The sequence below is a fragment of the Strongylocentrotus purpuratus genome, unplaced genomic scaffold, assembly GCF_000002235.5.
Source record: "Strongylocentrotus purpuratus isolate Spur 01 unplaced genomic scaffold, Spur_5.0 spur5_scaffold_2, whole genome shotgun sequence".
Lineage (NCBI taxonomy): Eukaryota > Metazoa > Echinodermata > Echinoidea > Camarodonta > Strongylocentrotidae > Strongylocentrotus > Strongylocentrotus purpuratus.
Genome location: NW_022145605.1, coordinates 6,494,603 through 6,520,158, shown reverse-complemented (window position 1 = coordinate 6,520,158; position 25,556 = coordinate 6,494,603). Strand labels below are relative to the sequence as shown.

Genomic DNA, 25,556 nt, shown 5'->3' with positions numbered 1-25,556 from the left:
AATTGGCATTCTAAATTCTTTGAGAGATCTGTAAAGTTTTTACAGAATCATGCACTATTCAAGCACTGTGAACATTGAAAAAGAATAGTGAACTATCCAAAACATAATTAGCTGACCCAGAATATAAGAGACCATGATTAATACACCTAAATGTATGTTTACATGAAGATTTTGATTTCATAGGCAACTGTTTTGATCTGAACATTTTGTTTACCTTTCTTGAATTCTTCTGGCAAGTTTTCTAGGACCTCTCTGAAGGATGTGAGTGAATTCTGAATAGCCCTCTGCTCTACCATGCCTTCAGGGTCCAGCAGCCAATCCTTGTACTGCCTGCGGATGTGAGCAGATCTACGACTCTTCTCCTGGGTCTGCAATGCTTCTGTACGCTCCATCTGCTCACGTTTCCTCCTGGTTTCTGCTTTGACCCGGGCAAGTCTAGGCAAATAAAGATGAAATAAGATTTTAAGGTAATATCCAACTACTATTAGAATATAGGTTGATAGCAAGCACATTTATTTGAGTGGTGATGGTAAAATAGAATTCCTTGAATTATGATGATACCTATGAATTCAGGTACATTTTTACCAAGTATATAGAATTAGAGCAACATGGATTCTTGAAGGGAAGAAGAAAACCATTTAAATGAGGAATAAATGTAACATCTTTTTAATCATAATGTAAAAGATTGATTTTAAATTCATCTTGAACAGTTTCCAAATGATGGTTCATGAATGGTCTCTTTCATCTCCAAGTCCCTTTATGTCATTTTTTTAATGTAAATGGCCAATATTCAACCATATCAATTCCTTAATCCTACACCAACATCTGTTTCAATTATGGTTGAGAAAACACAATACAGAATTTTAAATTTCACTTTATCAATGACTTTCTTTTATAAGCCTTGTAAATTGTAATAAAGAAGGGTAAGTTATTCCCATTTTCTACTCATTGCAATGTATAAAAAATCTTACAGACAAATAACCTCTCACCTATTGTCTTCAAAAGAAAAGACATACTGCTTCAATTCATCTGTGACTTCTTGCATTCCCCTGATGTATGGTGAAGCTTCTGGGAAGTTGCTATAACGAGGGTTATTTCTCATCAGGTATTGTGCCAAATAGTTCAGAGGATTGAAATTTGGATCTGCCTCATTCTTCTCCGTCAGGTCCCGCCTCTCGGCCTCTATGAGCAGCTTTTCAGTGCCTAAGATGAGGGTGGGGAGCAGTTTTTCCAGTAAATAAGCCCTAGCATCCACAGTCAATTCATTTCTGTTGAGCCATTCAACGGCTAAGGCATCGATGGGAATGCGACGAGCCAGCTTTTTCTTTTCTTCCTTGATATCCTTGACACGCTGCTTCTTGGATTCCCGCCTCTCCTTGAAGCGCTCGATCACCTTCTGCTCGTGGAAACGTTTCCATCTCCTCACAGCCGTTTTGACGATTGGACTTAGGTACTCGTTCAGTTCTTTCTTTTCCCTCAAGGATCGGACAGAAGCGGGTCTCTCTGTGGATGAGGGTGTAGACCTGGCATTTGAAGGTGGACGATGGGCTGGAACATATTTGATTCTCCCGGAACTGTGTCTGCTGTGAGCACTCTCGGTGAATCCTACCCTTGATGATGATCTTGAACCTGACTGAGAGGGTGGGCGGGGTTCCATCATACTTCGGCTACCAGCAGGACTGACAGCCTGTACTTCCGCCATGTTGTCTCACCTCTCAATCCTTTAATATCTTACTTTTTTCTGGATATAAAGAAACAATTAATATGGTATAACTATAAACCATTAATAAACAAAACAATCAAACAAATGTATGACGGGGTTTGTCCGGAAGCTTAAAACAAAAACAAACACGTTAAAGCTAGTATGGGGTCCATCCAATTTACGGTTAGACTTCATGCATTGCACTTGTATACTATGTAGGAGTAAAGTGAGGACAATCACGAGCACTCCAGCAATTAAAACATAGAGTCAATGCTAATGCATATTGACCTCTATCGCTGTATACTTGCTGAGAGGTAGCAATTGCACACAATGCACACATTGCAAACTAATGCACGCAATGAATACGAAGTGGTTGATCGGCATGTTTAACAGTAGACTCACGATTTGAATTTTCAAAGTATTCTTTCTAACATCGGTTGGTTGAAGAGGTTATATTTTACTGCCATTTTATATACGTGTTGGATCATCATCTATCTACCGTAATGAGGATCCGAGACATTATTTAGGGTAGGCCTAGATCTAGATCTAGATAAGTAGATTATCTTGACAGGCGCGCAGCACGCGCCCCCTGCCCGCAACCCACCATCGGTAAGTACTTGTATTGTGCAGCGGTTTGCCGCAAAACGCTGTGAAAAAGTGTATAGTCTAATACGTTTATCCCAAAAAATACTCCAAACATAACAAGAAATTTGACACAAAACAGGTAGGTCTAATAAACATAGAAACGACTTTTATTACTCATGGTCTTTATTTGGACATTAATAATGAATATTCACTTCATTTTGGTATGTTTTTAGTAGGGACTAAGGTATCTCCACGCCGGAGTTACGGGCAAATTTTGGATAGGTTTCTGAACAAGCGCAAAATTAAAACAACAACACAACAATTCTAAATTGTAACCTACGCAAATGCAAACGAATGGGACTTAAGCCCGCCGTTGGGTTGCAGGTAGAGCCTTGCGCGCGAGACGTTTATTTATTTATGAAGAATCTTTCAAAGTAAGAATAAAACAACCTTTAAATATAAAATAATATGAGTTAATACATATAACAACAATTTCAAAACAAAACAAAACTATGAAAATAACAAATAACGATACCTTTTTACTCCTCAATATTTCGGGTTGTTTTACTGTGCGTTGCTATGGTGCACGATCATCTGGATTTCTGAGGTCCGGCGAGCGCCCTCTATAGCATACGACATTATAGTCGGGTATACGGCCGTCCAAAAAAAAATCCTCCTCTCTCTCTCTCTCTCTCTCTCTCTCTATCAATCAATCTCGATCTCCTCTCTTTTTATATTTATCTCTCATCATCTAATCATCTCTTCCCTTTTCCCTCTATAATTGATCTGATAATCCTAGTTATAATCACATTTCTCTTTTCGTACTGTTCTTTTCCCTTTCATTTTGAAGAAGAAAAAACCCTGAAACTTATTAGTTGTTCCAATGTTTTCCTTCACAGTGTGAAACTTTTTGTATATTTTATATATACATGTACGTATACGTGTATGTGGCCTATTTTATTCCCCCACAAAACAAATAAGCCACAAACTTTTTTTTTAATCTGAGAGGAAGAGAATTATAAAGGAAAACTCGCTTGCATTGGATTATAAACATAATTTGTATCACCTATAAAATGTACTTACAAAATAAAGGGTCAACGTTATATTTTCTACTTTTTAGCATGTGTCTCATTTGAATATTTAATTATATTGCTTTAGACCATTTCTTTTCATTTCATTTTAATTTTCTCATTTTATAACAAAATACAATACATAATAACGAATACAATGTAAAATGTATACAAAACATACTTACATTTGTAATAAACAAATCTTAATAATAATTTATACATTTGATGCGGAAGATAATTTTTTTTTTAATTAACTGCATTTATATTTTGAGGAAATGGAGAGGTCCACTGAAAAGCAGAGCTTGTAAATTGTGGACCCCTCAGATCATAAAGAGTGTGAAAATAATATGGAATACATCATCAATCAAAGAAGAATAGCGGCCGACAGAGACAACACTTAGGCCCGAAATCACAAAGGAGGTTTGTCGACAAACCTTGGTTTTCGTACGTCATAATATGACGCTTTTTACGCGTTTTTTACAAACCTGGTATGTAAAAACGCGTCGAAACGCGTCATAAAAAAAAAAAATTATGACGTACGAAAACCAAGGTTTGTCGACAAACCTCCTTTGTGAATTTGGGCCCCAATGACTGTAAACAAGAAGACGTAACAAATTACATGACGAAGAAGGAACAGAAAAAAGAAAGGAAAAAAACTCGGAGGGGGAAAAAGAAGAAAAAATGTGGGCTGCGTTTGGAGGGAAGGAGAGGAGAGAAAAGGAAAATTGTAGAGATCGAGCACGGTATAGGGAGCGCACAAAATCCTTGGGATAGCTGAAACAAAAGGAGCAAGAACATGATGGCAAGTAGTTTTGTTTTTTAGAGATGGGCAGAAGAAAAGAGGGAAAGAAAGAACAATTGGGAAGGAGATGTTCAATCACAATAAATTTCTTAATATTGTAAGATTGTAATAAGGAATTTTTTTTTTAAAGCAAATTAGTGAAGGGGAAGTTTTCAAATCGTTATGCAGAGTATTCCAAAATTTAGGGCCTTCAAAAATGAACGTATTCTGTGCAGAACATGTTCTCAAATGAGGTAAGTGAAACTCATCGGATTGTCGAGTGGGGTATCTATGAACAGCATGTTTTTTAAGAAACATATCATTGAACACAGAGGGCAATATACCACTATTGTAATTAAACATATTTTGACCGAGCTGAAATAAGAACAAATCCTTAATTTTTAAGATGTTATTTTAAATTTTAAAAAAGGATCAGTATGGGAGCGTATGGGGGCATTATATATAATAATATAACCTTTTGCAGCAGTAGAACTCTTTCCATCAATGATTTACCATGATTTACGTCATTAAACAAAAATATAGTGACCTGCCAGCGACAAAAAAATGGTTTCAAAATATGCCTATTTTACCGTAATGAAATGTCTACAACCCCTGAACTTCCGGGGGTCCGCCCCCTGGACCCCAAGCCAATTTATGACCCGTTCCACCTATTTGTAAATACATCCACTTTGAGAAAAAGTGTTTCGCAGGGATTGCCCAGTATACCCTGCCCAACAAAACCAGAGGGTTGTACTTTTCTTCATCACTGACTGCCAATTAGTTACCTTTGAAAATTTACGGAGTGCATTTTTTTTTTAAATACTGTTATTCAACCCATAATACATGATATGTTATGACAATGAGAGTCTATTTAATAAGATGAAGCAATACGACCATTATGTTCGAGTGAGCACTACCTTGTACCTCATTATAAAAATATCATTCTCTTTTGTTGTTTTGTAAACAAGCGTATTTCAAAATGCTGAGCAGAAATGATTAACAACACGCCAGAAGGGATCTCTGCAAATGTCATATAGTTCTGAATAGTTTGCCCCTCAGTAGATACAATCAATGTTACAACCATGAACAGCAATTGTTATCGCAACAAGATAGAAAAGGTAATTCATTTTTTAATATGTGGTTAAACATAACACCAAGTATTGTACATGAACATTTCCTGCGCCATACAGGCCATGGCCTTGCGATCCATTGTCAGGTGGCCCAGAAATACATATTAAGCCGTGATTCCATGAGCATCAATATCATATCAATCATATATGAACGATCATCGCCTCTGATATAATTATCCCCTGCCGCTCTCCCGCCAAAACTGGTTGCCATGGTAATTGCGGGTCATAAACATTGTATTATCAATATTGACATTACTGAGAGGATAATACGCGCTTAAGAAATAAAAGAAAGCGATTGTCGATGTAATCATCAGCCTCTTTCATTTCATTAAACACTATTGTTGTAAGATGTATAGTCAATGTTCATGATATTCATTGTGTTAATTAAAACTCAATCAGATGACAATCTAAAAGCAACACGAGCATTTTCATTTGCAACGTATCCTTGGAGCTATTACGAGTTATGATAACACTGCAATATGAATTCAGTCGAGAACTTTATATCATTTTTCTTCTTCAAACGATACTATATAAGCCTAGGTTGACGGAGAGTGAGGATGATTATAGTGGAGCAGCTAAGCAGCCGTACCAGATGAGCTACATTTTATTCTCGATCTAGCTACATAGACAACAATCATGTTGATTTGTGAGAAATATTTCACCCGTTTTTCTTCTTCAAAATTCACTTTCGTTGTAGCGATTTTGGCAGGCTGTCGTATCCAAGCTGCCGCGTGTAAGTAAACATTAAAATTTTGAAATCTTGTTGCAATGATATCAAGTTTGTAACTTATTTTTATTTTGAAGGTAAAGCAGAAGTTCTGAAATGTATAATGTGGAAAGTACGTTACTCAGTGTTGTTGGTTCGAAAGTTGCATATTTTGCCCAACTCTTGAAAGAGTGTACCCTTCATGACTGTTCAAATCTGAGGCTACAAGAAATCTATGTCCGGTAATTGTGAATCCTAAACGTGATTCGAAATTACCAATCTTTTTAATTATCAAAACACAAGTTTATTCATTCACAGAAATTAATTCCGTGACTTTATAAAAATGTATCCAATGCATTCTGGTTACATTAATATCAAACAGGGAATGGTAGACGGAATTGATAGTTTATTACTTTCGAAAGTTAGTGGCGATATATTATTCTGCTTCTCATGACTTGCATTTATTTATGGTTGATATTTTAAAAGGTAAGTTTAATAATAATAATAATAACGATAATAGTGGTGGCTTCTTATAACGCGCATGTCCATCACCTCATAACGATCAGACGTTATTACAGTCAAACCTGCTTTAGTGACCACCTGTCTACAAAGACCACCTGTCTATAAAGACCACGTGTTTTGTTTCCCTTGAAAATTGTGCGCTTGTAAAATGGCGACTGGCTGGAATACTCCCCAGGGAGTGGAAAATGTGCATACATTGTGTGCGGGTAAGCCTGAATCCGATGACCGGGGTAATACTATATATCTGTAAAGCGCTTAGGCACATCGTTGGATCGATGTATTGAGCGCTATATAAACACGGAACATTAGTATTATTATTATTATTGAACATGTACATGTACTAAAGGAACCTGTTTCCAAAGACCACCTCTTGTGTTTCCCTTGGTTGGTCGCTATAGACAAGTTTGGCAGTATTACCCCGGTCATAGCTGGCGCCTAAATATTATTATGTAGCGCTTTTAGATTGCTGTATTGGCCTATTAACTGTATGTATCAGATTTAAAATTCCATTTTTAATTAATAATGATAGTGCACTGCCTGGTTCATAGTACAGTGCTGATCAGTGATCATAATGAGATGTGAAAACATGTTTCTCCCCTCCCCCCTCCCCCCTCTCTCTCTCTCTCCCTCTCTCTCTCTCTCTCTCTCTACTCTCACTCTTTCTCTCTCTCTCTCTCTACTCTCACTCTTTCTCTCTCTCTCTCTCTCTCTTCCTCTCTCTCTCCCTATCTATCTTTTCTTCATCTCTTTCTTCTCCACTTTCTCTTGATCCTCTCCCAAGTCCCCCCTCACCTTTCTACCTCTTTTTTATTTTTCCTTTAACGTTTATCTTTTCACAAAACATAGCCTTATGTGAATCAGGATGGAGAGATTTTTCGTCCAGTTGCTACTTCGTATATACTCCTTCCTCGATTTGGAGCGCGGCGTTTACTGTTTGTCAAGGCCTAGAATCTTCGATAGTCGAGATCACATCCGACGAGGAGAACGATTTCGTCAAAAGCATCGCACCTGGATGGCACACATGGCTTTACTGCAGAGACCATATTGTAGAAGGGGAATTTGTTTGTGGAGCTGACGATCATCAAATAACTTACACGGGTAGATAGCTGATATTCCGATTAAATCCTTCTTTTCATGTTATTTATTTTTCATCTATATCCTTCTTTATTTTTTCAGCGTTGAGCTTTTGCTGTTTACACCCTTTTAGTGAAGATACATTGGAATAATAGTGATTAAAATTAAAGGTAGCATTTTGGCTATCAATTTTTCTAAATATCAAAAGATCTATGATTGAAAGTTTCTTAATAAAAATGGAGGTTGCCACACTTTCGAAGAGACAATATCGGATCGGTTGCATCTTGACCTGGCACCCCCCCCCCCCCGATCCGCCACAAATTATACCTCTATGTTAACTCATTATTATCAAAATTGTATTGCCTCATGGAATCACACGTACACAAACAAAAACAACTAAATCTGATTTTTTTTTTTTTTTTCTTTCTTTTTTTTTCTTTTTTCTTTTTCTTTTTCTTTTTTCTTTTTCTTCTTTTTTTCTTTCTCATGCATGATTGCATACATGAGATTTTGCCCACAACATGACAGATTTTTAGAACGATCGAAAAAGGTAAAATTTCGGAATACCCCTGTATGTCTTAATATGTGAGTACCCGCCCCTGCCCCCCCCCCTTCCCCAAGCGGAATACCTCCTCACCTCAGATCTCTCTCTCTCTCTCTCTCTCTCTCTCTATCTCTCTCTCTCTCTATCTCTCTCTCTCTCTCTCTCTCTGTCTATATCTGTCTGTCTGTTCGGTCTCCACGATCCCTCCTTCACACTCTCATTTTAACAGTGCCGCCCCCCCTTTTCTCTCTCTATACATACAGCTAATGACATCATGCCTTCGAATAATGTGTCTGCGGACTGTTTGTATACCCTAGCTGGTGTCTGGGGCGTTTACAATTGCGATGAAAGACCAATTATAGTCGTCTGCGAGAAAGGCGGTGAGTAAAAATCAACACCAGCATCACCAACACAACCACAGCCTCCAGCACTACCACAATCTTCACTACCACCATCATAATCATCATCACCATCATCATCTATCTCATTACTATATATCATCAACAACACCATAATCACCATGCATCATCATCATCACCATTATCATAACAATTTTTCTATCGACGGGATGGTCGGTATTTAGAACCACGTAGAAATATTTCACGATTTTTTTTTCATTTTTTTATCCACCAGTCCTTCTTTTTCTTTTTTAACACATTAATGCAATCTCAACGAGATCTCTTCAGAAAATCCCTCTATTCAAGTGTACTTTCGCTACTAACCTACATTCTCTTATCTTTATATGCTCATTACTCAGCCCCTATACATTATTCTACCAAAAACGTTTGACACATGTCATTTATTTGTAATCTTGAACATTCAGTGTAAGTTTTGTTTGATTCTGTGGGAACAACTCAAGCTGCATGGACATCATTTAGAAAGAAAAAAAATATGCTTAAAAAATACAATATTATAAAAAATGCAAATTTCTTACTGTACCAGATCGATGAAGTCGTTCAATGAAGCTTGAATCGCATTCTTCGTTTATCCATATAAGCCGACGGTACCCTAACGGGTATTTCAGTAGATCGACAGCCCATTAGACGGACTGTCACGGACAGCTAGCTCACGTATAATCGAGACTAACACAAGAAAGTGGGCTTCCGGTTCAATAATAGAGCTGTCGGTTTTGTGGGCCGTCGGTCTATAGTGAAGTTTTGAGAAAAAAAACTGTCAGAAGGCTCACGACCGAGACAGACACTGTCGGTCCCATGGGCTGTCACTTCGTGGCTGTCGGCTTCAATACACGTTCACCCCACCCCCCCCCCCCCCTCAATTTTTGAGGGGGCCGATCTTCCCCCCGAAAGATTAGAAAAGGTGCAAAATTAGATTATAGCAAATACTGACTAAAGACTGCAACACACTTTTAGGCTCTGGAGGGCCAAAGAGTCCAGCGTATAGACTAATACAAATGCAAAAATCTTCTCGCTCAGTCGCTATACACTCCCTCGCATAAAAATGAAGTGTGAAAAAAGCATGATTGCCTGTTTTTATACCATAGTTTTGCTAAAAAATTTACATATTGCTCCGATTGTCTCATTTTCGCTCGCGTGAACATTGCCAGCACAAAACACTGACCTCTACCTCCTGGACGGATCATCGCCCATTCCCATTCACTATACGTTATGTACTAAAAGGCTGTATTGTCTGACCGTTCATGAATATTCATGTTTTTGCTAAACTCGGCAAAATGTTTGCTTTTACTAAATGGAAAAATTACGGTGGGGGTTGGATGAAATGGACATAATGAACATAGCAGAAGTGATAACTGATAATTCATGCTTCTTATCCTTCGTGTGCTTGACCTATAATCTTACAATCACTTGGCAGACTGAGTTCAAAGTTCGACTTGTATTATAGGCAATGGCGAGCTTGCAACCTATTTTGAAAAATTACGGTGGGTGAACTTTCAAAAGTCAATGAGACATGAGGGCTCCAATGAAAGAGCTAGTGATAACGTACGTCGGGGTGGATGTGCTTTTCGTTTAAACAAAAAAATGAATTTTTAACGATTTTTAAAAAAAAACGTCCATAGGCTAACATGTATGGCTGCTTACTCTGACGATAGGGGGCGTTGTGAAATGAGACTAAACGGAGCTACATGATTTTGTACATGAAAACAAAAACGTGTGAGAAAGTAGTCACTTCCGCCACCTTCGCCCCTCTTATTCACTATGCTCCCTCGTCTCTCGCACATCCCCCCCCCCCCCCGATCCTGAAAAGAAATCGCCGCCTGGTGGATATATATATATATATGTGTGTGTTTTATGTGTGTGTGTGTGTGTGTATGTATTTTTAGTTCTTTTATGTTCTTTTATGATTTCGCACAGATTCAAATCAGCTACTCCCCTCCGTAGCCGCAGTCACAACAGAGCAACCAGATCCATCCACTGCTGCGGTCACAACGGATGAACCAGTTCCCTCCACAACCGAGGTCACAACAGAGCAACCAGTTCCCTCCACTGCTACGGTCACAACGGATCAACCGGTTCCCTCCACAGCCGAGGTCACAACAGAGCAACCAGTTCCCTCCACTGCTGCGGTCACATCGGATCAACCGGTTCCCTCTACAACCGAGTTCACAACAGATCCCTCGTCTGCCGAGGTCACAACAGAGCAACCAGATTACACATCCTCTGTTGAGGTCACAACAGAGCAACCAGATCTATCCACTGCTGCGGTCACAGCGGATCAACCGGTTCCCTCCACAGCCGAGGTCACAACAGAGCAACCAGATCTATCCACTGCTGCGGTCACAGCGGATCAACCGGTTCTCTCCACAGCCGAGGTCACAACAGAGCAACCAGTTCCCTCCACTGCCGAGGTCACAACGGATCAATCGGGTCCCTCCACAGCCGAGGTCACAACAGAGCAACCAGATCCCTCCACTGCTGCGGTCACAACGGATCAACCGGTTCCCTCAACTGCCGAGGTCACAACAGAGCAACCAGTACCCTCCACTGCTGTGGTCACAACGGATCAACCGGTTCTATCCACAGCAGTTCCAAACAGAGCACAGCGGAGGGCATCCAGCGGATACATGAAAACATATTCACTCCATACAGGGAACTGCCTAGTCGGTCACGTGATCGAAGACGTCATGTTATCTTCTGTGATCCGCTGCGTAGCCGGCTGCATAAGCCTTCCTAGCTGTTCATCAATCAACGTTTTCTCAAGCATAGGAAAGTGCCAGCTCAACAATTCCAACCGAACAATATCTAGTGATGACTTTCTGATGGTTGATGGCTGTAAATATTATGAATATTTTCTAGTGGCGGATCCATAGGTTAAAAAAGATGGTATCGTTAATTTTACCTTTAAAAAAAAGAAAAGAAAGACGGGCCCCTTCCCCTGGAAATAAAAATAGAGCACCATACCCCCCCCCCCCCCCAACGTAGAACCAAAAGAAAGTTGTGCTCGCGATTCAGATACTAAGTCCTGTTTAATAAAACTTGTCACTAATAACAAGTGACAAAACTGTTATGATCTACTGAAATCATCAGGCGCAGATCCACGGGGCGGGGGGGGGGCGTCAGGCCCGCCCACCCTGGCTAAAAAACAGGTTAAAAAAAGATGGTAACGTTAACTGTACTTTTTGAACAAAAAATAAAAATGGGCCTCCCCCTGGCAAAAGAAAAATGTTAAATCTTTTTTTGTTGCTCAAGGGGAAGGGGATGGTTGGGTGTCGAGAAAAAAGAGAGTGTTCACTACCCCCCCCCCCCCAGCCGCTTATTCGCAGGCTGCCTGAGTCTCCGCTACAAATTTTCTCACGAATAGGGCAAAAAAAAATAAGTGCTCTCTACCCCCCCCCCCCCACCTCCCCCCCCCCCCCCCCCCATGCTTAATGGATTAAAATCCATTTCGAACGGAGAATTACATCATAATTATAGTTGATGGCATAATACTTGTATATAATGTAGATCAAATAGTTGTACATATCTGAGTATTAATTTTGCTCAGTTCGTTGTAAGTAGAAGACAACCATATCTGCAACGTGCACATATTTGGTTGTTTGTTTGCTTTGCTTTACCCGACTTCTGAGAGAGCATGTTTATGCTCATAAGTATGCAACCAGGGGACCGACGGCTTTGATTCCTCTCCGAGGGACTTTGAAATGAAGTCCTATGCCCTATACTACTGAGCCATCGCGTCTCCTATCTTAAACGATTGATTCCATGATTAGCAATGGACAAGGGATGGACCAGCCGGATGATCAACGAGACCGACGCCTTCATTTATTTAGAAGATCGACAGCAATCTAAAAAAAAACACCTCCGTCTGCAGCAAGAGGAGCACAACTATATATCTGGAGTACACCCGGCACGATTAGGAGCTGTACGGCCGTTTGGAGGACTCCTGACTGTCGTAGGAGACAATCGTCTTTCTTTTGAAGACCACGAGCAACCGGATGAGGTCTGGCTGCAGGAGAAAACACATGACCGTGCCTAAAGGACCATCGTCTTCTTCAGGAGGACCATGGCCATCTAGAGAACCCCTGACTACGGTAGGAAGAATAAGACTATAATCATGGAGGACCATCGCCTTCTTTAGGAGGACCACGACTTTCCTGGAAAACCCGCCTCCGGTAGGAATAGTAGGACCAGCCAGAGGACAGTCGTCTTCAGGAGGGCCATGAACACCCGGATGATGAAGGTCAGGCTGCGGGAGAAGTTCCATGACCATGTTGAGTACCGTCACCTTCTTCAGTAGAACCACGACAATCTCGAGAACCCTCGACTGCGTAGGAAGAATAAGACCATCTGGAGGATAGACGTCGTCATGAGGACGATCAAGAACACAGTTGTTGGTCGTCTGGCTGCAGCTAGGAGCATCTGGATAACCATCACCTTATTCAGGAAGACCCCGACTCGGATATGAAGAATAAGGATTGTACAACAAGGATGTACAATAAGAGTTTTAAAAACTCAATCTTCTTATATCTTTGACAAAGTAATGTCTTGGTCGAATGTCGGCGCACATCGTCTGGAGGACGTCGTAAGGCTGTAGGGGGTGAATCTACGATCATTCAGAGGACAGTCAGCTAGTTTCACAATCAGGAGCATCAACTGCCAACAGGAATAGGCGCAACGAAACTTTCTGATTTCTTGCTTTTTATTCCATCACAGACATTTCAATGCAAAAAGAATGTACATACAATGTAGCCTAGCGAGAAATTAAAAGAACAGTGATTAAATATTGAGTCAGCATGCAGAACAGATTTGCATGTCATGGACTCAGTTCAAACTTTGTTTGATATGATAATAACCAGGTACATATAGTTTCATCTAATTTAGATAACTTCGAGATTATAAAATCCGTGAACGATTTGTCAACAATAGGCCTACTTTTATTATCGCATCATTTTTTTTAATCATTTTCAGCGACATCGTATTATTTTTTTTTAACAATTATATTAACTGCTTGAGCAGCTCACTTCTCATTTAAGATTAATATGCGGAGATGAGGCTATCATTAAAATCTTTTTTTTTACAAAGGTTTGCCCGTAATCTAGCAACCATTATGGTGACCTAACACATTCCAACAATGTAAAAAGTTACCAGGGAGTCGGAATGGATAATTATATACATTCTTATATTCGTTCTGTAGATAATGAATATGAGCATGAAAGTAAACTGTCGTTATTATTCAGGCACAAATGTAAATATCTGTATATTTATGAAAAAAATTATACGTGACTAAAAATAGTTATTCAGCTATAAATGACATTTACGCTCGCCCAAATTTATTACTGAGCATCGACTTTTTTGTTTCAAACGCAAACGCCGTGTTGGTAAAGACTTGGAGGGCTAGTAACTCCATGGTAAAGATAAGTTTGTTTTGCTTCTGTCTGTCGTATAACCCATTAAAGATACCGTAAAGCAGACGGTTAAACATTCTGCACTTGAATAAAACGGACTATGATCGTGTAGGTATTGATGATAGAACGTAGCAAATCAAGGACGGCTGAGTGTTGGATAAATATTCTCATCCCTATGTTTGGACAACGGTACAATTAAGTCGGTATAGATTCTCTAAAAGTGGTCATAAAGTTGTGTAATTGTTGAGACGTGTCGACAAATCGGTCGACAAGGGTTACAAGTACAACGGTGTAAAAGTTGATTGGGAGAGAGAGAGAGAGAGAGAGAGATGAAGGATGAGACAATTCCGAGAAATAAAGGGAGAGAGGCGAGAAAAAGATATATGTATACAGGGAGAGAGAGAGAGAGAGAGAGAGAGAGAGGAGAGAGAAAGGAGAGAGAAAGAGAGAGAGAGAGAGAAGGAAGGAAGGAGAAACAGAGGGACAGATTCAAAAGAGAAACGGGGATAAAAAAAAAATAAAGAGATATAGTGTGTGCGCGCATTTGAGCTTGTGTGTGTGGGTGCGTGTGTGTGTGTGTGTGTGTGTATGAGAGAGATATATATAGAGAGGGGGAGATATAGGTAGGAGAATACATAGAGAGGTGCAGAAAGATCGACTGAGAGAAATTATTATGTAAAGAGAGATATATAAAGTATAGGTGAATCCACGAGTGGAAAAATTACCATGCTCGACACAACAGCCAGTACATTATGTTATGCTACCAAGGGATCTTGGACTTTCCTTCTTTATAATTTTTTTGCCCACCTCCTTCTGATAATCCTCGACCCTCCTTTTTGACTTGGGACTGTATGAAGAAATGTCACAGAATATCACATTGGAAGCATGACCCGACAATAATGTTGTACCTACACCCACTCCCCCCCCCCCTCCCCCGCCCCCCTCCCTTCATCCACCCAATAGGCCTATATAGTCACCATAAAATTCCCAACACGTGATTGCAGGACTGGTAGAATTGGTCCATGCTGTGCTTATACCTTTAAACAAAATTACATGATAGAGCTGTGCAATGAATGAAGAAAGTCTTTTAGTGTTGTTATCCTTCACATATCAAAAATAAATAGTCCGTGATTGTTATAATAATCTTTACTTATTCTTGGCGTGTCAAAATAAGCGAACTGTACGCACGCACTTAGGCGTACACAAAAGATGGCTTTCCTGACCAAAATGGTTGTCATGGTAATTTGAGTTTACATTTCATTTGCATTAAACGACATTTTTAATAAACTTAGACCTCTTATTTTCTTAGTCTCATTTGTGATAATCCCAGACGCTTTTGCAAATGAAAATGGGAAAACGGTTCACCAATAACAACAACAATTAACCAGTAGGAAAAAAAGAAAAACGCTTACAGGATAGCCCCAGATAACATCGACCCTTTTAATCTGCCAAATTGTATGCCCATTGTCACACACATAAAAGAATGTTCTAGTTCGTGTACGACACAATAGAAACATGCAACAGAGTACGTGAAGCAGACAACTCAATTTTCCACTCCTAATTAAACGCTCGTTCCCATATGCCGGGGTAAACCGGTAAACAGTGTGAACGAAGCTTAATGGAACAGTAATTGAAGTGTGATGTTAATTTCACTTAGCAATACCAACTAAATCAAACACTGTTAAGTATTATATATTATATATCTGGGCAAATAGTATAAGTCGGTAGGTTGTCGAACGGTGATCATTTTACTCGTCGAGAAGTAACTCAAAAGAGAGCAGCACAAATTTCATTCCTTGAATCATCTCCTGGAATACTGAACTGAGTTGTCTCGCAAGCAAGATGTTGACTGGTGGGAGCTTCTTGAAACGATCTTCAAAACTGATTTCAGTTGGTGTGATACTCTTTGAAGTGCTGCTTTGCGTTATCCCTGTAGTTGCATGTAAGTTAATTATTTGCAATTATATTAGTTCCTTGATAATGTACATACACAACTAGAGGGCAATCCTATTTATCGTTTTGTTTTCAAGCATTTAAAGGCACTGTAATGCCACCCCCATGTACTTTAAAATATCTGCTGGGGTAGCTGAGACGCTTATCCTTTTAAAGTATCCAACTAGATGTCTAAATCACTTGTCCCTTCCATAATATTTATATGGATTATTCCTGTTATTCCTGATTATTCCTGTTAAGCAACCCATCCTTTACAACATTCACATATAGGTAGATGCACTCCCCCCCCCCCCCCTGCCTTTGATATTTTTCTCCCTCTTCTTTCTCGTTATTGGTACCACCTCATAATTTTACCTTATATTTACTTTTAAGTTTTAATTGTATAATTTTTTTTAATTATTGGGGGTAGTCCTCGACAAATCATTTTTTATTTTTGACTACCCCTTCCACATTTGCTGATTTGTTTCTTTTTAAAACATACATTGCTCCAACTGGAGTCGTTTTATATATAATGTACATGTTCTATTATTGTATTGTATGTATGTATTTTATTTTATGTAGCTCCCTATGTTTTGCATTTGTGGAGAAATAAATTGAACATTGAACATTGAACATGAATTATTATATTCGTATTTGCACATGTTATCTAATTCTAACCATGCATGGGGATTCTTAACCGTCTTTATTGTTGCTATTTTATTTTTTCACCTAACAAATAAAAATTGGTCATTCATTAACTTCTTTCAAACGAATTTCTAATATTGTGTTTTTCTTGCATTTAAAAGCATTTTGTGTATTTTTTTACTGATGTAATGAAAAGAATCCCATTGGTTAGAATCGGAAATGTTTAATCATGTTAACAGGACATCGATGGAAAACAGCTTTGCTGATTCGATTGTTTCTTTTTTATCCTGTATAAATATGTTAAATAAATAAATAAAAAACATTGAAAAGCACATTTTCTTTAATTAATGAAAATGACTTATATATATATATATATATATATATATATATATTAAAAGGTCCTTGGCTAGGCTCTTTAACCAATTAAGGCTTCCTTCATAGGGTGTGGAGGGTGAAGAGGAGACAGCGCAACGAACCACAAAGTGATCAATATTAGATATGGAAATACAACTTACATTTTAAAGAACGCATAGGATCCTATTTGATTTAAAACAAGTTAAAGGTACTATGTCCCTTTTGCAGCCAACCTCAAATTCTGTAGAACTTTGCAGGAATTATGAATATGTCATAAATGTCCTATCTGTGAAATTTAAACGTTAGCAGTGTCCTCATATTCAAATTATGCAAGGAAACCCGTTTACTTGCTAGACTTCACTGTCAGACACTATTAAGTGACTGACTGGGCTTTTTTCTTCTTTGGTAATAACATACATGAAAAGAGTTGTAAAGGGTACATAAGCATTTGTCTACATCAAACCCACTTCTTGCGATGGCCAAGATTAAACTGATTGAATCTTTGCGCAGCATAAAACGTATGACCATTCGGTACAATTGTCTGAAAATCAAGACTATTACTTTTGGGCTCTATAGCCCTAAAGTCGATTTGACAACTAATAGTCATTATTTTCCCACTTGAAGACATTTTCAAGCTCTACCTTTTTTAGGGAAGTTCTAAATTAGTATGATCTTTCAAATGCAGTTGGAATTCAACTTTTTCATTTTTTTGGCCTGCAAATGGGACATAGTACCTTTAAAGGACAATGACTGGTGTAGGTCTAATAGTCTAAGTTAGATGTGAAACAACTTACTTGGTAAAATGTGACTTTGAGATGCCGCTTTTTTAAGGAATCTCTTCGTTGCACCCTACATTCTCTCTCTCTCTGTCTCTCTCTCTCTTACACACACACATACACACACACACGCACTCAGTGTTCTCTTTTTTTCTATCATATTTCACCTTTTCTCGTTTTCTCTCACCTAGCCGAATGTCCGACAGGATGGAGTGAGTTTTCGTCCAGTTGCTATTACCTCCAGGAAGGTAGCATGAGCTGGGACACGGCGTCTTCTACCTGTCAAGGGCAAGGAGCTTCGATAGTTGAGATCACGTCCGCGGAGGAGAACACTTTCGTGACGAGCATCGCAAATAGTCGGCATATATGGCTCTACTGCAGAGACCATCTTGTAGAAGGGCAATTTGTTTGTGGAGACGATGATCATCCAATTAGTTACACAGGTACGATATGAAGACCAATTATTGTACCATTTTTTTCCTAGTTCCCTGCATTTCTTTAATTGTTTAGGTTTAGAGTTGGGCTTAGCTTGCACACGAGACTTAGTTTATCTGACGAAGAACTGCGTCAGTACTGCGTTAGCAACTGGTGCGGACTTTGGCACGCCATAAGAGGGCGACATCGTACATAATAAGGAGGACACACAGTAAACAATGTACATAATTGCGTTACATTACTTGAATACGCGTGTTCTACTTCTACTTCTACTTCTATGGTAATACTCATCAACGCTTGTTCAGCATCTAGATGAGGGTAAAGCATAGAGTTGTTAATATACAGTTCTATGTACTAATTGCATTTGCAACGGTGATTAGCTCAGATAATAACGCAATCAAAATGACGCCTCGCGGGCAACCGTACGTCATAACGGATAGAGTTGGGTTAAGGTTCAGTGGGATCAACGGATGGAACATGGGCCTATAGACCAGGGTAGGGTTCTGCTTCATGGTGCAGGCACTATTGGTCCTATACGCCTCATCGGCCCTAAAACATTATCCTGCATCCAAATGTATCTCGGACAAAAATGATAATTCGGGACATTTATGCACGTAGCCTATATGGCTCGATGTTACTGCAAATTTGACCCATCTAGCTAAGACCCACTTTAATCGTTATGAATGGCACGTCTCAATCGTCATGATTTTTGCCATGTTTTCAACTTTTCATACATCTCCCTATATCCCCCATCCCCCTTTTCTGTTATCTTCTATGTTTATCTCTGTTTGTCTGTCTTTCCTTCTGCTCTTTGTCTGCGTCAATCGGTGTTAGTGCGTCTCTTTATAGTGTCTTCTCGCCCTCGATTTCTCTATGAATATCATATTCAAGTTTAATTTCAAGTTTAAATTCAATATAATTTATTTAGTATTTTCAAATAATACTTCATAACATACACAACATCAAAATACTTCTCTGGTAACAATCATGTTATGATACTTAGTTTTCGTTAAATAATAATCAAATATTTGCAACTTAACTATATGATTATTCACAAAATTTATATTACTTTCAAGATAATTTATACCGTTTTGTTAAGTAGTAGGGCATGTTATAAAGATATGCTTGTATAATTATAACACGCTCTAAACGTAGTCAATGACTGGGTCAATGTATTGATTATCTTTTACATTTATTCATTATTTTGCGTGTAGCTTGGGGCGATTCAGAACCAAACAATTTACACGGGCTTGAAGACTGTGTAATGTCCCTGGTAGGAGTATGGAGCGATATAACTTGCTCACTCGGGTTTTCCATCGTTTGCGAGAAGAAAGGTAAGCACAATATAACATCCTCAAAACAAAAATTAATATCTCCTTCCTCAAACAGTATTTTTGTCAATATAAGCGAAGTCATTGTAACGTTTTCGATCCGTTATCCTGACGTTAACAACAAGGTAGTCCCATTCGCCCATTACATGGCCCTGCTTGTGTTTAAAACGAATTTTGCATGTATTATTCCCAATCTCACACAGCTACACCCACAGTCGAAACAAAGCAGTCGGTTTCGTCCACTGCCGCGGTCACAACAAAGCAACCGGTTTCCTCTTCAGCTATTACCACAACAAAGCAGTCGGTTTCGTCCACAGCCGCGGTCACAACAAAGCAACCGGTTCCCTCTTCAGCCATGACCACAACAAAGCAGACAGTATTGTCGTCCACTGCCGCGGTCACAACAGAGCAACCGATTTCTTCCACTGCCGCGGTTACAACGCAGCAGTCATATCCCTCAACAACCCCGCTAACAATGGAGCTACCAGTTCTTTCCACATCGGCCCCGATGAAAGCGCATCTGACGCAGGACATAACTTCCAACACTGGATACATGAAGAAAGACACCATACATACAGGTTTTTGTCTGGTAAATCACGTGGTCCAAGACATCCAATCATCTTCTTTGATCCGTTGCTTGTCCAGCTGTATCAGGTTTCCTAGCTGTTCATCAATGAACGTCTTCGTGGGCCAAAGAAGATGTCAGCTCAACAACTCAAACAGGACCACGTCAAGTTCAGACTTCAAGAGAGTAGATAACTGTGAATATTTTGAGTACTTGCCGAAGTGACTAAAATAATGTCACTAAAAGAAGTTGCCATAGATGAAGTAAGCTATAGTATTCCTCAGTAGTTTATTGAGGTACCTCAGGTTTACTGAGGTACATTTTTGAATATTTCTTCTAGAAACTTTGCACTACAATTCCTCTCTAAAAGTAAGATAAAACATAAAATTAACTTTTCCATTTCCATAGTGTTGCAGTGTCGGGCAATCTTCGTATGAATACATGTACCTCCTTGAGAAGTATAGGGGTCCTTATAGCTTCAAATCGTCATTAAGCGAGTTATACTTATTCGCTATTGAAATACATGGCAAGAATGAATACAATAATCAGGCACTCCCATATTCAAATTATAATTTTTTTTCATAATCCAGAGAAATTTAGCCTAACAAATTGTTGTGCTATCTTGTGTCCGTCTATCTAATCAACAGTAAATTAAAATCGTAATTATCCGGTTCCTTTTTATGAAAACTTGTCAGTAACATGATTGATATGATTCTTGATGTTACTATTTTATTGAGCTGCTATTCATAACAAAGATGAAACCCACTTAGCATGCATTATTTTGTTACCATGCCTGGCAAGCTTTAGATCTTAGTAAGCCGGTCTACTGTTTGCGATATTTGTGAATTGAAAATTGTAAAGTTCCCATGGTTACTATGTTATTGATCTGCTATTCATAACAGCATAGATGTAATCCACTTTGCATGTATTATTTGTTACCATGACTGGCAAGTTTTAGTTTAGAGTGGCCCAGAGTAAATTTTGTTCAAAAATTATATTCAATAACTGCGATATTTGTGAATTGAAAATTGTAAAGTTACCATGGTTACTATGTTATTGATCTGCTTTTCATAACGGCATAGATGAAATCCACTTAGCATGCATTATTTGTTACCATGCCTGGCAAGCTAATGAACTAGAGTGGCCCAGAGTAAAGTTTGTTAAAGAACTATACTTAACATTTTATTAAGCCGGACTATTGATTGCGATATTTGTGAATTGAAAATTGTAAAGGTGGCATACCTAAATAATAGATTCAATATATAGGCCGGCCAATGAAATTAGAAGCGTTGTTTACAAGCTCCGTGAAAAAAATGTTGTCCTCCGTTATATGATATATGAATACGATTTCTGGATAGTTATGCATTTAGCTTTCCGTATTATACTTGCTTCCGTTTGGTTAGGCTATCTGAGAAAGATGTGGAGACTGACGAGAAATTTGCCTTGACTATCTTGTGTAACCATGTAGCTACAGTAAATGCAGTGTCAGAATTACGATAATATATAGTCAGAGATAACGGTTGTCTGTGTCATTGCGTCTTTCGAGTTAAAAAAGAAAATATTCGAAACATCTGCGACTCATTTCCCCATGTATGATAACAGCTATGTTTTAATTCGTTACTAGGACTCAAATGGCCCTAGGTCTTGCTTATATCCTGAGGTGCAGTTGTTTTTTCATTTGGGAGTATCTCACCCGATATTGCATATAAGTAAACTTTTTGGCAACTCAAAAGATTAGACCAAATATACCTGGAATGGTTCTTGTGCTAAAAAAATGTGTCTTTCCTTTTATGATTACCCGCATTGCAATTATTCTCCGGTATTGAAGCACCTTTTTGACAACTCTTAAGGAATATCAATACTTGGTATGGATGAAATTATGAAGTGCTATTGGAGTGATGTTGTACCAAACACACTCTCGCGTACGCACTTGCACATACCCCCACACACACATACGCACACGCACAAGACACGCACTGACCCTTACGCACACACCCATATAATCATTTACATAAAGGAATGAAAAGAAAATTAAATTCAGAGTAGAGGATAGCCTTTTGACAAGGCCTCGTGACTCTGGCTAAGCGGCTAAGATGAGTCTAGATACCCGGGGTGAACGCGCGACCGGCCGAGTGACGCTTCTCGCTCTTTCGTTCACTCGGGTTTTCGCGATTAGTCTCGTTTAAGTCGCTCGGCGTCTATCAGACAAGTGGCCTTGTTTAAAGGCTAAGTAGAGGAGCGAGAAGAATAATCAATTAATAGTCCTGTCAAACGCTACCGTTATGATTAAGTTGAAAGTATCATCTAAGAACATCAATAGAAACAACTTTAATAATCAGGAATAATAAAGGATATTACAAATCCTACAAACAGGGTAATTTGAATTTGAAGTACACCTATATGTGTGTTTTTTTTAAATAGATGAATCGATGGTTGTCCCCGTATCAAATTAATGATAATGAACATTAACTGTGACTTCTTTGTCACAATTCTTTTTTTATCAATTCTCGTAAGCCACTAATCAAATTAAAAGGTACACAAAAATAACTCTAGTATGGGATGCTAAGACCATTATCAATCAATAGTATTGATTGGTGTTTTTTGTCCATGTTTATCAAAAGTTTGTCGGATTTGCCTGGTATTGTTGAATGCGTGCCTGTTTGATTAAGTTATTATAATGTTAAGTGCCTTTTATAAAAAATGGAGGTCCTCTGTTACTCTTTCAATAATTGAGCTAATTTTGTGTCAAAATAAATTTGCAATACGAAGTTGAGCATATACCAAAGCTGAAGTACAGGGAATTGAAGAGAAACAAAAAGGGTTAAAGTGAAGTGACGCATCCGATGAAACTGCCAGTTAGAAAGCAACAGAGGAGAAAAAGGCGATTAAATAGCCGATGAGAAGAAGAGAACTTCTACTTCTACTTCTATGGTGATACTCATCAACGCCTGTTCAGCATCTAGATGAGGATAAAGCATAGAGTTGTATAATTATACAGCTCTATGCGGTACAGTTCCTGAAAAGGGAACTAAATTGTTTCAAGAGCCACCTTGAACTGCTCCAAAGAGGGCAGTTCAACGATGATTTGAGGTAGCTCGTCCCAGTCCTTAAGTGTCCTGGGGAAATAACTAAATTTGTAAGAGTCCATTGAAGAGCCTAGTCTCATATATCGTTCTGGTTGACTCCTCCTTGTAGTGCGCTGCCTCGGTTTGATGTACTCCGGTATTGGTATCGCAATTTTGTTATTTGCTATCTTGTAGAACATTGACAAACGTGCCCGTTTTCTTCTTTCTTCAAGTGTTGGGAGATTAAGTTGTTCTCGCATGGATGTTACACTGGCATCACGCTGGTAGTTTCCACAAATGAAACGAAGTGCACGTCTTTGGACCTTCTCGAGTTGGTCTATTTGATTCCGCTTATTGGGGTCCCATACTACCGAAGCATACTCTAGCTGGGATCGTACGAGAGAGATGTATGCCAGTTTTTTCACTTCTGTTGGACATTGTCTTCCGAGATTCCTCCGAATGAATCCAAGGGTCCTCGATGCCTTGTTTGTGACCGCATCTACATGCGATTTCCAACTTAGAGAAATAGGCGATTAAATTCTCCTGTTCAAGAGCAGGAGAAATTCTCATTCTATCGGTGTGACACCGATGAAACTGCCAGTTAGAAAGCGTTCGGGAGAAAAAGGCGATTAAAATGGTCAAAGGTCGCAGTATACGCGCGCTTTATCGTAACCAGCTGTGTTTGTTGACTTATGGTTGAACATGCTGCATGCTAGCTAGATGGAGCGCGGGCTTAATAATTACGCAATAAATTATTCTTCACTTCCGGCAAGGGCTCGCCACAGCGAGTGAATTTCACCGGCAGTTAGAAAGCGACAGGGGGAAAACTGCGGTTTCACCTTTGTTTACAAAAGGAAAATTCAATCGGTATTTTCATCGGTGTGATTCCGATAGAAGCCAGTTAGAAAGCAGTATTAGTAAGCTAGCCGGTCTACTGTTTGCGATATTTGTAAATTGAAAATTGTACTTTGCATGCATTATTTGTTACCATACCTGTCATGCTTTAGATCTAGAGTGCCCCAGAGTAAATTTTGCTCAAGAATTATATTTAATAATTGCAATATTTGTGAATTGAAAATTGTAAAGTTACTATGGTTACTATTTGATTGACCTGCTATTCAAAACAGCATAGATGAAATCCACTTAGCATGCATTATTTTGTTACCATGCCTGCAACGGCAAGCTTATGATCTAGAGTGGCCCAGAGTACAATTTGTTTAAGAACTATAATTAACATTTTATTAAGCCGGCCTATTGTTTGCGATATTTGTGAATTGAAAATTGTAAAGTTGGCATACCTAAATAATAGATTCAATATATAGGTCGGCCAATGAAATTAGAAGCGTTGTTTACAAGCTCCGTGGTAATGTTTTTTTCCATAATATTATGAAATGTGATTACGATTTGTGGATAGTTATGCATTTAGCCATTGGTAATACTTGCTTTTGTTTGGTTAGGCTATCTGAGAAAGATGTGGAGACTGACGAAGAATTCTCCTAGACCATTTTTTGTAACCATGTAGCTACAGTAAATGCAGTGTCAGAATCATGGTAATAAATAGTCAGAGCTAACGATTGTCTGTGTCATTGCGTCTGTCGAATTAAAAAAGAAAATATCCGAAACATCTGCGACTCATTTCCCCGTGTATGATAAAAGCCTATATTTTAATTCGTTACCAGAATTCGGCTAACCTAGCTGGTATAGAAACAGTGGTACCATCTTGATAACTCTGAGGGTCGATCAAACACACATTCGTTTGGTATTTTAATCTGCCAAAAGGAGGTTTCTTTAAATATCCCCTCACTTCGGGAAATAATAAAATACATTGCATTTTGAACAAAACAGAAACAGAACAATACAATTTTACAATCTAACAGAAATGAGAGAAGATTTTTTTTTTTTTTTTTTAAATGTCGTAACAGTTTGAGTTTGAGTTTGAGTTTATTGGTTTCACATTTCACATTTCACATTTCACATTTCACATTTCACATGCAGATTCAATACAGATAACAAAATATACATAAAAGACATCCTATATTGTTTCGTAATTACAAAATGATTTTAGTAATTGATAAATTAATCAGACTACATAATCTGTTTGACAACTATTATCACGTATAAAGGAAACCCAGACAAGAAAAGCAGAAAACTGTGCAATGTGCAGGAACACATAGAAAAGCATAGCTTGTAAAGAATAAGTTCCAGGGGACGTGGAAAAATGACCGGGACAGAAAATGTTTACTTTAGAGAGACGTACATAATCAAATGTAAGAGGGCAGTAATTTGACAAATTATTTCATACGAGTTTAATAAAATACAGGGGAAAAAAAAGAAAGAAAAAAAATTACACTAAAAGGAAGAGGTGTAACGAGCCGATAAATAGTAGAGTATCCCCTATTTCCACCGCATGTTTGCACCACCTGAATGTTTATTAAACCGAACACGAGAAGTCATGAATTATTCATTATTTCTTCCCCGATAAAATTCACTTACAAATTCATTTACATTATATATTAATCGT

General features: G+C 38.6%; 2 protein-coding genes across 6 annotated transcripts in view; one reads left to right on the top strand and one right to left on the bottom strand.

Annotated features, from left to right (window-relative positions):
* The window catches only part of LOC588946 (EF-hand calcium-binding domain-containing protein 5), a 30,176-nt gene extending 27,248 nt beyond the window's left edge, over positions 1–2,928 (bottom strand). For all 5 annotated transcript variants that reach the window (XM_030991511.1, XM_030991512.1, XM_030991513.1 and 2 more), the window contains exons 1-3: positions 2,823–2,928; positions 990–1,741; positions 215–435 (exon numbers count right to left, since the gene is read on the bottom strand). In XM_030991511.1, the coding sequence (XP_030847371.1) occupies positions 215–435; positions 990–1,702 (934 nt within the window). In that variant the 5' untranslated portion in view covers positions 1,703–1,741; positions 2,823–2,928. The remainder of the gene's footprint in view (positions 1–214; positions 436–989; positions 1,742–2,822) is intronic.
* A 16,366-nt stretch (positions 2,929–19,294) lies between these two features.
* Positions 19,295–20,228, top strand: LOC115926371. Its single transcript, XM_030991032.1, has 2 exons — positions 19,295–19,408; positions 19,609–20,228. Exons 1-2 carry the CDS (start codon positions 19,356–19,358, stop codon positions 20,066–20,068), a joined length of 513 nt encoding a protein of 170 aa, XP_030846892.1. The 5' UTR covers positions 19,295–19,355; the 3' UTR covers positions 20,069–20,228.
* The last annotated feature ends 5,328 nt before the right edge of the window (positions 20,229–25,556 follow it).

What these genes read in the sequence shown, in the direction of transcription:
- LOC115926371 (XM_030991032.1), top strand. Translation starts at nt 19,356, where the DNA reads ATGGAGCGATATAACTTGCTCACTCGGGTTTTCCATCGTTTGCGAGAA. An exon ending in CATCGTTTGCGAGAAGAAAG is followed by an intron (nt 19,409 to 19,608) that starts GTAAGCACAATA and finishes AATCTCACACAG; the next exon opens with CTACACCCACAGTCGAAACA.